General features: G+C 34.9%; 3 protein-coding genes across 5 annotated transcripts in view; 2 read left to right on the forward strand and 1 right to left on the reverse strand.

Moving 5' to 3' along the window:
• On the forward strand, window positions 1–4,659 carry LOC106168319 (programmed cell death protein 6). The gene is made up of 7 exons (XM_013547339.2): window positions 1–162; window positions 1,059–1,382; window positions 1,998–2,125; window positions 2,597–2,671; window positions 2,854–2,928; window positions 3,263–3,431; window positions 4,131–4,659. The coding sequence occupies exons 1-7, from the start codon at window positions 136–138 to the stop codon at window positions 4,173–4,175; spliced, it is 843 nt and encodes a 280-aa protein (XP_013402793.1). The 5' UTR covers window positions 1–135; the 3' UTR covers window positions 4,176–4,659.
• Window positions 4,660–5,295: 636 nt separating this feature from the next.
• LOC106168347 (pseudouridylate synthase RPUSD1) lies at window positions 5,296–8,475 on the forward strand. 2 transcript variants are annotated; one of them, XM_087005276.1, is made up of 4 exons: window positions 5,296–5,868; window positions 6,548–6,671; window positions 7,335–7,539; window positions 8,163–8,475. In XM_087005276.1, the coding sequence occupies exons 1-4, from the start codon at window positions 5,603–5,605 to the stop codon at window positions 8,207–8,209; spliced, it is 642 nt and encodes a 213-aa protein (XP_086861402.1). In that variant the 5' UTR covers window positions 5,296–5,602; the 3' UTR covers window positions 8,210–8,475. The 2 variants fall into 2 exon arrangements, with proteins under 2 accessions (XP_086861402.1, XP_013402831.2); XM_013547377.2 differs by having other exon boundaries at window positions 5,323–5,868; window positions 8,159–8,475.
• Window positions 7,001–12,501, reverse strand: part of LOC106168344 (uncharacterized) — a 41,879-nt gene continuing 36,378 nt past the window's right edge. For both annotated transcript variants that reach the window (XM_087005265.1, XM_087005266.1), the window contains 3 exons: window positions 11,106–12,163; window positions 10,622–10,869; window positions 7,001–9,260 (listed from right to left, as the gene is read on the reverse strand). In XM_087005265.1, the coding sequence (XP_086861391.1) occupies window positions 8,967–9,260; window positions 10,622–10,869; window positions 11,106–12,163 (1,600 nt within the window). In that variant the 3' untranslated portion in view covers window positions 7,001–8,966. The remainder of the gene's footprint in view (window positions 9,261–10,621; window positions 10,870–11,105; window positions 12,164–12,501) is intronic.

The raw sequence follows: 12,501 nt of genomic DNA on the forward strand, positions 1-12,501 counted from the left end.
TCTAGAATACTATCGCCATCTATTGGTTGTCATTTTTGTTAATTATATAGACGTCGCTAGCGTAGACTAACTGACCCTGACCTTGCGCGAAAAATACTCCGAGGCGGAGCAAGTAACTACAGTTTAAAAAGTCAAATGTCGTGGGGAGGAACGCCGCATTATGTAAGTTATACATCAAAATTAAAAATGTGTCATGGCGTAATTGTCTAAAACTACAGGAGATGGATTGCCAATGAGCTGAAAACAATTTGACAGGAATACTGTCACTTCAGCTCTAGTAGCCTATAATTATGCATGTACAGTACCACCAGTACGTGTATTTCCTCGTTTTTAATTTTGATGAATTAAATTTAAGGGCATCAGTTTTTAAAAGCAGCAAGTGTAAACTCAGTATTTCCGGGTTGGACACTTGTAAGATTTGTGAAGACCATTAATAAACACCATTCAACAAAAGGTGGTCTGTTCATTTTATATTGATGTCAAAATTTTTCTGTTATAAGGTGACGAGATATAATATAATAGGGCCTAGTTGTGCCACAACTACTTACAAGTGATATATTGGAATGTGGTAAAATTGTTTGTTACAATGTTTATTTCGCTTGCACTGTTTAATTATCTTCATGCTGTGATCAAAGTTTAGCGCACTCTCTCTCTCTCTCTCTCTACTCTCTCTCTCTCTTTCTGTGTGTATGTGTGTGTGTGTGTGTGTGTCAGTATGTACATATACCAGTATCTGATCTTGCACATGATATCACTCTCCTGTCTCCTGTGCAAGTGAATAGCAAAATGGGCTTTGGCTCATAATATAGCATCTGTACCTATAAAACGATCAACAAGTTTTCAATGAGGAAAAGAATAAAGAGTTTTGACCTTATATGGTTGTACACCATTTTTAGTCACTTAAACTCTGTCTGCATTATGAATAGATTGTGTTACAAGCTGCACATCCAGGCAGCTGCTTCTGTTTCCATCCTACAGTGATTGTCATTGCAACAGTTTTTATTGAAAGTGGCAGAAATAAATGCATCTTACACATTTGATGTTATTAATAACATCAGGGCTATGGCCAGGCCCCACCCCCACAACAACAAGGTTATGGTCAGCCATATGGTCAAGGTCCACAAGGTGGACAGTACAGGGGACAGACACCCAGCTCAGGGCAATATGGTCAAGCACCTGGACAGTACGGTCAACCTCCTCCTGGACAGTATGGTCAGCAGCCTTGTCAGCAATATGGGGCAGGATATGGCTATCAGCAGCAACAGCCTGGTGGAGCGTATGGCGGTGGGTACCCAGGGGGACAACCCGGAGGGGGCGGTTTTGGATATGGTGCAACACCTCCACCCCCTGGGATAAGCCCAGATTTGTGGCAATGGTTTCAGGTAAATAATATTTTAGTTGATAATATATTTTAAAAAATCAGTTAATACCATGTGTGATGGGTGAGAAGTTATTTTTATTTATTTATTTATTTATTGTATGAGAAAATGAAAACTTTGGGCTATTGACAAGTAACATCCTCTTGCTAGTTTCTGTCCATTCTATCAGACAGATTTTCAGAAAAAAAAGGCTAAAACCTGACTGCTGAGAGATCTTGTTTTGTGAAACTTTTGGCGGAAGTAAGACGCCATTGCTTGCTGCATATTCTACATTTTTTACCATTGAGGCCCTGTAAATTAAACAAGAAAGTAAATTTCACTACACAAACTCATTCTTATTTGTAACATGCAGTAGCTTTGCAGACAGCTGGCAATGAGCTAGTGCAGTAAGTGAATGGCTCGATGGTTATCAACCTTTTTTATCTTCTGTACATTGTGTGGCACAATGTCACAAGATATGTCTTATATTTATGCTACATAAGGAAAATTTGATTGATTCTATATTTACTGATTAAAAAAAAAAATCCCTGCATACCTTACGTCTTTCTGGTTACAGGCCTGTCTGTATAGGCTGATCATTTTTAATAAGAAGCTTATATTTTTATTTTCATTACGCAGGCTGTTGATCAGGATCGATCAGGCCAGATCACAGCAAGTGAATTGCAATCAGCTTTGGTGAATGGAAACTGGACACCATTCAATAAAGAAACATGCAGGCTGATGATTGGAATGTTTGACAAAGATAGGTCTGTTTGTTATGTAAAATTTTCCTTGAATTTCAGAACAAATAAATGTGAGTTTTTAAAAGGATGGATCTAGGAAATAAAATGGCAGAAATGAAATGCCATCTAAAGATATATTTGATACAGTTAAGAATTCTGTGCTACCGATATGTTCATTTGGTGAGAAGAAGGACACAAAGATGTGGAAAAAGAAAATCTTTGTGAGTTGTATGTCACAGTGCAAAGAATTTTTTTCTGTCTCTTGACTCTGGCTTGCTGCAAGGTACACTTTTTGATCACAAAAATTGAATCTTAAATGTGCCTTGGTGCAACTTAAATATAGAAGAATGCCTATTTTCTGATATTTTGCCAGTGTATATGATCTGCTTTGTAAATGATTATTTACCATGTGTAGTAAATTGATACACTTGGTAATGGTATGTGTTATATTTTATTTTTAGATTATCATTCTTGTATATTTTATATCATTAACAGAAGTGGGACAATAGGTGTTCAAGAATTTGCAGCCCTCTGGAAATACATACAAGACTGGAAAAGCTGTTTTGATGGGTAAGCTTTTCATATGTTATTTAGAAAGTTTACATGCTATTTAAAATTTACACATCATTAGGGTTTGTATGTATTAATCCGACAAAATACATTTAAACCTTAGAAAGTTGTAATTAAAAAGTTACATGTAATGGTATTTGTTGCATGTAGTTTTTAAAAATATATATATATTTTTTTTTAAGTTTTGATGCAGACAGATCAGGGAACATTGATGCCAATGAACTCAATAATGCATTCCGTACCTTTGGGTATAATTTGTAAGTACTTGTACATGTCTTTAATTCAAGCCTTCAGTTGATACTGATGTTTACTCCAAATAATTAAAATCTGTTTTTTTAATGAGGACTGAACTTTGAAATTATATCTTTTAAGACACCAATCTCTTTTTAAATTTTTTTTTCTGAACTGAGAGGAATGTAACATGCTTCTTCTTTCTTATTAAATAACACCATACTAGTATTGTAGAGCCAAATTTGCTATATTTTTTTAATAAGCCTGTTAAAATGTCTATTATTTTATGAATAAAAGAATAGATACAGTACTTCAGAAGGCTTATACTTTCCACATTACCATGTGGCACTTCTGTTTTAGATCCCCACAGTTTTGTCAGTTGGTAACTCGTGTCTTTGATCGCAGTGGTAGAGGAGTTATGAAATTTGACGACTTCATTCAAGCATGTGTGATGCTTAAGTCATTAACTGACAAATTTCGAATGAAGGACACATCCCAGCAAGGAGTTATAAGAATACACTATGAAGAGGTTAGCATATTTTACATCATGTTCAGACCCAGTAATGCCTGTGCATAGCCCATCTGATTCTGCCCATTTCCCCACAATAACTACAAAACAATGTTACCGTTTTGCTTCAAACTCACATGCATTGCACACCCATTGCTCTAAAAAGCCTGTCAGTTTTGAAACTGGGTGTGATATGATGATCTTTTAAATTCGATTTTTTACCTATTTTGCCTCATGGAGACCATTTCATCCAAGTGGTAACTCTAACTTTAAAGCTGAAACCTGATGGGGCTACCCTCTGATATCAGGGGCTTCTGAATTAGTACACAAACTCTAAGTATGAGCCATACAACAATTATGTAACAAAGATCTAGTGCATCCTGTAGACAGAATGTGTTATAGGGCTACTTTTACCAGTAGGCCTAAATTGGAGGTCAAGTCCAAAAGTGGGCATTTTGTAGCACAAAATTAGTAAATAATTAAAAGGAAGTATGTGTTTGCACTGTCTTCATTAATTTTGAACTTGATACACTGTGGATCTCTGAGTAAATAAATTGTCTTTTACATCAGAAAAAATTATTATGAATATTGTGAATGTCCCATAAAAACTCTGTATTTAAATGTGATTTTGAAATTTTGTCTTTTGTATATTGTGTATTATTAAATTATAATTTTTTTTAGATTTTGATAATTGTATTTAATTCCATATCTCTTTTACAGTTTTTGGAGATGGTGCTTGATAACACCTTGAATAGAATCAGTTGAAATTAACCTGTTATCACAGACAAAGAGAAGGGTGACAAAAATGGATATGATCTGTGCTCTTCATGGAAATGAGACTGACATTGGTTTATGATTACAACAAAATGTGATATTTAACAAAGCAAATAATTTCAAATGTAAACTTGACCCAATATTCAGATGAGCACATGTTGCCACAGAATCTGGAAAATCATTATTTGATTCTAGGATCCAACATGTTGGGTCCCAGTTTGGTTTCATCAGTAAGTATGAATTTGACCAGATCATGCTGTTAAGAATTTGTCACTGTAAATGTATAAGAAGTTTTAATGGTTGTAATTGATGTAATTAGAAAAATAATGATAACCATTGTGTTTGTAAGTACATTTTATAATACATGGAGATTTAATACATGTATATACCGGGTATGCTATTGATGTACAGTACCAGTATTTTCTTGAATATTTTTCATTATGGAGATTTTGGATTAATGTGATTTATTAAACAAGGTTTTGTTTCTTCTTTCTTAAAGAAAATTAATTTTTTTATTAAAAAGGCTGTATACAGAAATTTTGCATAAAATTTATGATTTATGGATTTGCTTGGGGTCTAAAACAATTCTTAAATTGTGACAGCTGAGCGTGGGCTCATCCTGTGGGTGTTCTGACTGATACTCCGAAATGCGATCTGACACACACCTTGAAAACGGGTAGTGTGGTCCGATATACCGGTTAATTCAGGATCCTTATGTGCCGAGTCTGGTAGTTGGGTAGGCCTGAATACTACCCCAGTACTTGCATGTCTATAACTCTGTTGAGCTTCAAGTTCAAAATTATTAAATTTAAGTACCATTTCACAACCACATTTCCTTCACTTGGCTGGAGTAACTTAATACTTATTCACAAACCTTCATTTTGATATGAATGCAGATTTAGGAGCAAATGGTAGTCGAGTTCATCTCTTAAAAGGATGCATTGCAGGGACTCATACGTGTGCTAAAATTGAGCAGATCAAGACATTGGCAATCCAGGGTTTAAGCAGTTTGTGTTAAATAAGGTGATTTTAATTTTTTTTTTATCTATCTCAAAATTTAAGAACCATTTTACGTTATGTGTTTTGCAAATAAAAAATGCACCCTTTCTTTAAACCTCGACTTTGACCTACTCCTGGATTTGGCCTCTCTTGCACAACGAATTATCGATGAATATTGTTTTCACTTAGTACCAAACGATTTTCAGCACAAGAAGTGTGTACGCATCTTGTTATATCTGCTTACTATACTTGGTTATGATGGATACAGTACGTGCCCAGAATCTATTTGATAATCTATGAAAGTTGCATCATCATGTTGGCATTGGAGTCGATATAGGAGATCATCAAATCGACATTTAAGAAATATGATTCTTGTCTTCAGTGTTGTTCCGTCCACGCACTGATTACTGGTTATAATTATGATACTTAGAACACTCTCGTATATCTGGAAAACTATGCTTAGGAGTAAATATACCGATGCGCTGTGGAATTTTCTGGTTCGTGCGGGTTTAGTAGCCCTCCCCAAGCCAAGAATATTGTTACAAAATGATCACTTAGTAGTGATTGACAAAGACCCAGATGTAAGGATAAATTCGGACGATCCAAACATGGCTGTCACAGTTGAAAATCAGCTTCGCTTATTATACCCTGACAAAGCGGACGCACGGATAAAGCATGGTTACAGGTAGTCAAGTTTATAAAAGAACTACAAGTGTAACATTAAATGTTTTAATTATTTGTTATGATAATTAACTTAAAGGGATAATAACTCTTCGTATGAGATCTATATTTCACAATAAAAACATTGTTAAAAACTCATAGAAATATAATATATTCTGTTGTACCACAAAAAAGGCAGTTATAGCTATTATTCTGATATCTGAGCTTGTCCTCAATTGATGGCTAAACTCTGCTATAATCTCTTAAGAGATTATAACAATAAAACAAACTTTTTAGGAAAAAAAACAGGGACTAACTTTGAATGTTTAAATGGATTCATTAACCATAGGTGAGTATGAGAAAATTGTTTACTTCAGGAAAATTAATTTTTTGGCCAAAACGAAGAGTTAGTATCCCTTTAATTGTACACTTATATATCTCAGTTGTACTCCGTTCACGTACTGTTTATATGGGGTTATCAATTTATGTTTCTGCATCAACCCAAGTTGTAGAGTTACTTCCCTGCATCATTACCCTGCCTTGCAAATATTTTATCCTACTTATCCAATACCAACCCTACCCACTCTGATATGCCCACACAATATGGAATTCTAAACTTCATTTTTACCATTAGTTGTGTATTGATTTCTTTAAAAATAAGCTACTGTAAAATAAATATCTTGTTCAATTTACTCTTTTTCCAGGTTTATTCATCGTCTGGATTTTGCTACCAGTGGAGTCTTGTGTTTAGCATTCAATAAAAAAGCTTGTAATGAGGCCAGTCAGCAATTTAAGAATAAGAAAGTGACCAAACACTATCTTGCTTTGGTATGTCTAAAAAAACATGTTGATCCTACTTACAGTGAACCATTTTGAATTCGTATTGAATATAAAGGTATACTATACATTGTATACAGCTATTAAAAATGTCCTGAGGTCATATTTTCTGTCCTTTTATATCCTGTGATATACCCTACTTTCCCAATTCAGGCCTTTCAAATGTTGAAACCCCTAAATTGAAGTACCTGATGTTGATATTTCCTTCTGAAGTGTTCAGGAAGACACAGCCATCAAAGTGGCTTGCCAGTTTGGCAGTCATTTAGCCACATATTTAATTAAAATGTATAAGGCATCAGATTCAAGAGCACAGTTTGATGTTTAAGAAATAACTAATTTATTCAGCAGATTTATACCATCAAAAATTGTGTATGAACTATTTTTAAAGGGAAATAATATATTCCATTTTATCTCTGGATTTCCTTTGGTGAACACCAAATGCTTAATTGCTTTCATCTGAACAAGTTCTGTTCTCAATACAGATTCTCTTATCAATTGAGAATTTGCTATGCTTAATCATTAACCCATCGCCTGCAGTATGTACATGTTCCACAGCAATGCAAGCATTTGAAAACACAGTTGGGCTTTAACCAATGATATTAACATAATTATAATTTAAAAGAATCATCTGAATCATCTTTTTTATGCTGCTAGGTTCGTGGCCACATTCAAATCCCCTATCTCACCATCAATCTTGCAATTGGCAAGGAGACTGCTCCAAGCATGGAGCATATGTGCTGTGCATCAACCTCTGCAACATGTATCAATCCGAAGCAAGCTAAGACTCATCTAGTGCTTTTAGAGTTAGGCCTGTATCAGAATTCTCCTGCATCAAAGGTGCTGTTAATACCAGAGACAGGTAAACTATTCAGAAAACTGTCTGTAAAATGTCAACTTTTTATTTCAGGCGTTCTTTCCTATATTTTGCAAGTTGAGTTGAATGTTTTAAAAGTTCAGTTGAAAGGCTTCTCTTTCTGTTAATTGAAATTTTAATTTACAAAAGTTAAACTTTTTTGTTTGATACAGTCTAATTTTTAATTGTCTCATGTCAACTTTTTAAAACGGCCTAAGCATAATATCAAAATCTATAATGGGTAACTTGTGGATTGAATAAAGCAATGCCACTACAATAAGGGTCCATACCCACAGATATTTGGATTGATCTATCTCCCTGGGGAGTCTCACTAAATTGCTATCAAACTTATCGACTTAAACATTTGACACGTCTGGTAAAACTGTTAGGGGGTAATTATCTTTACCCCTAGCTGATTCAGTAGGCGTGACAGACATTTAAGCCTCTTGAGCAGATAGCAATTTAGCGTGAACCCCCAGGGAGTTAGGTCAATCCAGATGGATCGATCTAAGTATGGGAACCCAGTCTCAAATATGCCTTATAAACTAAGCATTATGTCACATATCCTACTCCATGACTACATAAATATTTTGTGTTTGATTCAATCTTAAAATTTAATTTCAAGGTAGACAACATCAGCTCAGAGTCCACTGTATGTCTGTTGGTCATCCCATAGTTGGGGATTACACATACAGTTTCAGAACAGACAACAAACCATATCGTATGATGCTGCATGCGTACAGGCTGATCATTCCTCTACAAAGTGGAGACATAGATGTCACAGCTCCAGATCCATTTTTAACAGAGACTGATGGTCATTGGAGACCCACTGATATTTTGTTGACTTATTCAGACTTCATTAAGACTTAAAATTGTCTATATTACAAATGTTAATTATACCAAGTACATTTAATAATATTTAATAAATGTTAATATTGCAGATATTTGATATTTTGTATTTCCTTAAAGTAGATAATAAGATATCTTGGGCATTTTAAGCTTAAAAAATACATATATGGAAAGTTGTCTAACAAACACTTCCTTCAAAAATTCTGACATGGCAATGGCAGAACAAAGACATTTTAAGGCACCAGACCTATGCTCTTGACAATTTTCACTTTCTGTACACAAGGTGAGGTCAGATTTTACACATTAAATCAATGCTTTATAAATCACAAAACTATATATTAAAGTATATCAAAAAGAACAGTTCTATCACATTTGATGGCCATAACCTCTACCCAATGCAAGTCCATCTGTGTAAACATGGTATTTGTCCATGAGCATATCAATGTAAATTTGTTGCACCTGGTACATGTATATCTATCCTTAGCTGTCTTCATGTAAAGCCAATGCCTTATCGTTAAATTGTGTATATAAAAATAAATATTAAATGTGTGTATAAGGTACAACATAGAGAACAGTTCAGTCAATCACTGAGCCATAGCAATCTCTACCCAATACACTTCCTCATCTGTGCATAATTCGCCATCATATTTGTCCATGACTATCTTAATGTAAACTTTGGCACCTGGTTCCACTACTCTCCACTTGTCTTCATCCAATCCATTAATACTGTTAATGGCATTGTTTATTCTGTCAATGAAATTTTTGCAGTCTTCATCATCTCTGTACTTTGGTGGGATATTTGCTGGATGGATTGGTTTTCCCTTATATTTTTCCTTACAAAATGTAATGGTATAACGCCTATCTGGAATGTGTTCAACCTGAAAAAGTCAAACATTAGGGTGATCATACACGAGACCTAAACAATTCCTTTTTCACTGATATTCCAAGTAATGGTATTGGTACTTCTGCTCTGTAAATGAGTACATGGAATCACCAAGTAAAGACAAATATGTTACAAAACCCCATAGAGGCATCAGGGTAAAACTGCACCAAAATGTCATCTCAGAATACAAAACAAAAGTAACATGCAAAACACGAGCACAGGATTCCAGTGATTGCGCATGTACAAAAAGTAAGCTGTTTGAAATGGACAAATGTTGAAATTGACAAAGCCTGTCCGAGTCTACTGTCTGGTTGATTTGATTTGCTTTCTGGTGTCGTTTTGAGAAAGTATATTGGAAATGTTCTGTTGATTGTATGTATGAAAAGGTAAATCCATCCGACTTTGCCTAGAATTACACTTATTTTGCCTGCATTTTTTGGGGGGGGGGGGGGTTCCATCCCTCTCCCAATCTTGATAAATAAAATGGTTCATTTGGCAGATTAAAAATGATATTCCAAAATGCATTTTAAATTGTAGGAAGGTCAATTGCAGGTAATGCTGCGAGGATGTTTTTATTTGGGGCCAAATTGGCCAATATAGAATTTTTAACTTCTACTTTTGTGTTTTGAGTGCCAGCTCAAATTTTTCAAAAGCGAGGCATTCATATCAAACACTGTGATACAATTTACCTTGTAAAAATTTGTTTTTTAATAAACACCATAGCTTGGCATACATCAAAAGACTTCTCATTTATGATTGGAATCTTTAATAAATACAAAATATATATGATATAATAAGCTCTAATGTGATGCCTATTTATTAGCTTAATTGATATTTTTGTAGAATTTAGAGATTAAAAATGCCAAAGATCGTCTTGTGACCTGGTTATATGTTTTTCCTGTGCTCAAAATGAACGTGATGAATGCATACTGTTTTCCAAAAGACTGTAACTCTACAGAACTTATGAGATAACAATAATAACAATATTCTTGAATAAATTCTGTCAGCTTTTATTTGGTACAACACTGCACTCACTTATCTTTCTTTCCTACTTCACTTCCAACTCCAAATCCCAACACAAATTCTCACTTGATTTTATGTTAAGTCAAGAGACTACAGGTAGACTATATAAAATGATTTCCATTGAAACCTGCTATAGTTCATCATGAACTGACCAGATAAAGATCCCGACATTAGACAGTCCAGTCAGAAATCAATTCATATGGATTGTTTAAGATTTTTTCAAATAGCTCAGAAAATTTCTGGTAAGACTGCGGATTACAGACTAACTTGGATTTGAACTATCACAATTTCTTTGAATACTCTTTTTATCTGAGCTCGGGCAGTAATCCTTACCTTAAAAACTAAGAGTTCATTTGTTCTGGTTTCTGTAAGATGATCAAGCAAATCCATCAGCTTATTTCCTGCAATGTCGATAAGCAACACTGGCCCTGATTGAAGCTTGACGTTCTTTGTCAAAAAACAGTGCAAGGGAAAGTTGCGGTACAAGGACTGCTGAAGATCTTCATCACTGTCAATCTCACAATTTAGTACTTCATCCATCAAACACAGATGCTCTCCTGATATCCTAGCAGGGAAATACCCTGCAAGAAGAAAAAATTGCTTCACTTAAATTCATTTGACATCAGTTTTGGAGGTTAATTTTTAATTAATGTCACGAGTTACAATACACTAATCATGACCCTCATTTTACATTTTCATGCAATGTGAAGAAACACATAACAACCTCTTAGCTATAAACAAATCTCTTAATCATCACTGTTATCATATATCAATAATCTATATACTCAGAAGCAATGCAACTGAACTGATAACAAACCCTTTTCTTTAACTTGTTCAGCTATATAATCTTTGAAGGCTGACAGCTCATCACCATCTCCTTGAGGTTCATCTTTCAGTTTCAAGACCAAATTTCCTTTGGGAGTAAAAACTAATGCCTTCTGGTTCAAGTCCTCCTTGTTGTAATAAGCAATTTTCATAGGGCGTCTATGATGGGAATATATTTCTGGTTGTTGGATACCATGATTTAAATTATGTAATTCCCTTTTGACATGCTCATACACATAACTTTGTAGGATTTCAAAAGAGATGTACCCTTTTACTGATGCTTCTTTTTGCATCGTTTCACACAAGCTACATGTGTTATTACTATCCTGAAGGCCACATTCTTGACCACTTTTCAGTCCATTCACCATGTGTTTTGTGAAGATACTTAGTCCATCACAGATCATTGCACGAGATGTCTGATGCTCTGCACAGGACCACCATTGGTAAGAACAACGGTTGTCAGAATCAGAAGGTTCGCCTTTTACAATATATCTATGATGAGGATTGATGGCTGCACCATTACTAGGGGATGCACTATCTGAATCAGCTTCTAAATTCTTGGCTTCCAGTGGCAACTCTGTAGTGGCTTTAGCATCTCCAGCAGCATTTATGGGACCAATATGACAGCTCTCTGGACTTGACTGCACATCTGGGAGTCCCATATCGATGACACTCATTTTATAATCCACTTTGCCGTCTGCCTCTAGACTATCACTTTGGCTGACGTCTGTTATGGTCTGAGCAGAACCCATTGTTCCCTTTTCAATATCCCTATTAGAAGCTGCAAAACAGCAATCCAATATAACCAGTTTCTCTGAAGCAGACACGCCCCCTAGCATAGTCTGAAGTTCACTCTTAGTAATATCAAAAGCCTTTTTTCCTGGTAGCGGTTGTAAACCACTTTGAGTGCCATGTCCTGAATAATAGAACACAAATGTGATTTCTGGAAGCCCTGACGTCTTATCCTTTATTGTATTTAGATGTTCTTCTATTTCCTGCTTTACCTTTTTACTGTCTTTGTCACACAAAACTGTATACACTTGGTTCTCCCTGTTGAAAAAGAAATTTTAAACATAGTCAACTAGAAAGTAAAAATGTACACGTGAGATATGCTATCAATAGTTGATCAAGTAGCAATCAACCTACATATATTTTGTCATTAATATCTTAAAACTTTTTTATAAAAACAGTTGATTATTATGAAATAATTCAGAAAAGCCGGAAAACAAAGCACAGCCAGATACTTAGTAGTACACGTATTTAAGGATTGAAAAACCTGCAAATTCAAACAATGAACTTGTCTTTCACATGAGAATATATCAAATCTCTACCCTTAATAAAAATAATAAACAAGGCAGCAAAGCTGTCAAATGTACAGACAAAAAACA

Source organism: Lingula anatina, chromosome 2 (assembly GCF_051362555.1).
Source record: "Lingula anatina isolate TDL-2025a chromosome 2, LinAna3.0, whole genome shotgun sequence".
NCBI classification, from domain to species: Eukaryota; Metazoa; Brachiopoda; class Lingulata; order Lingulida; family Lingulidae; genus Lingula; species Lingula anatina.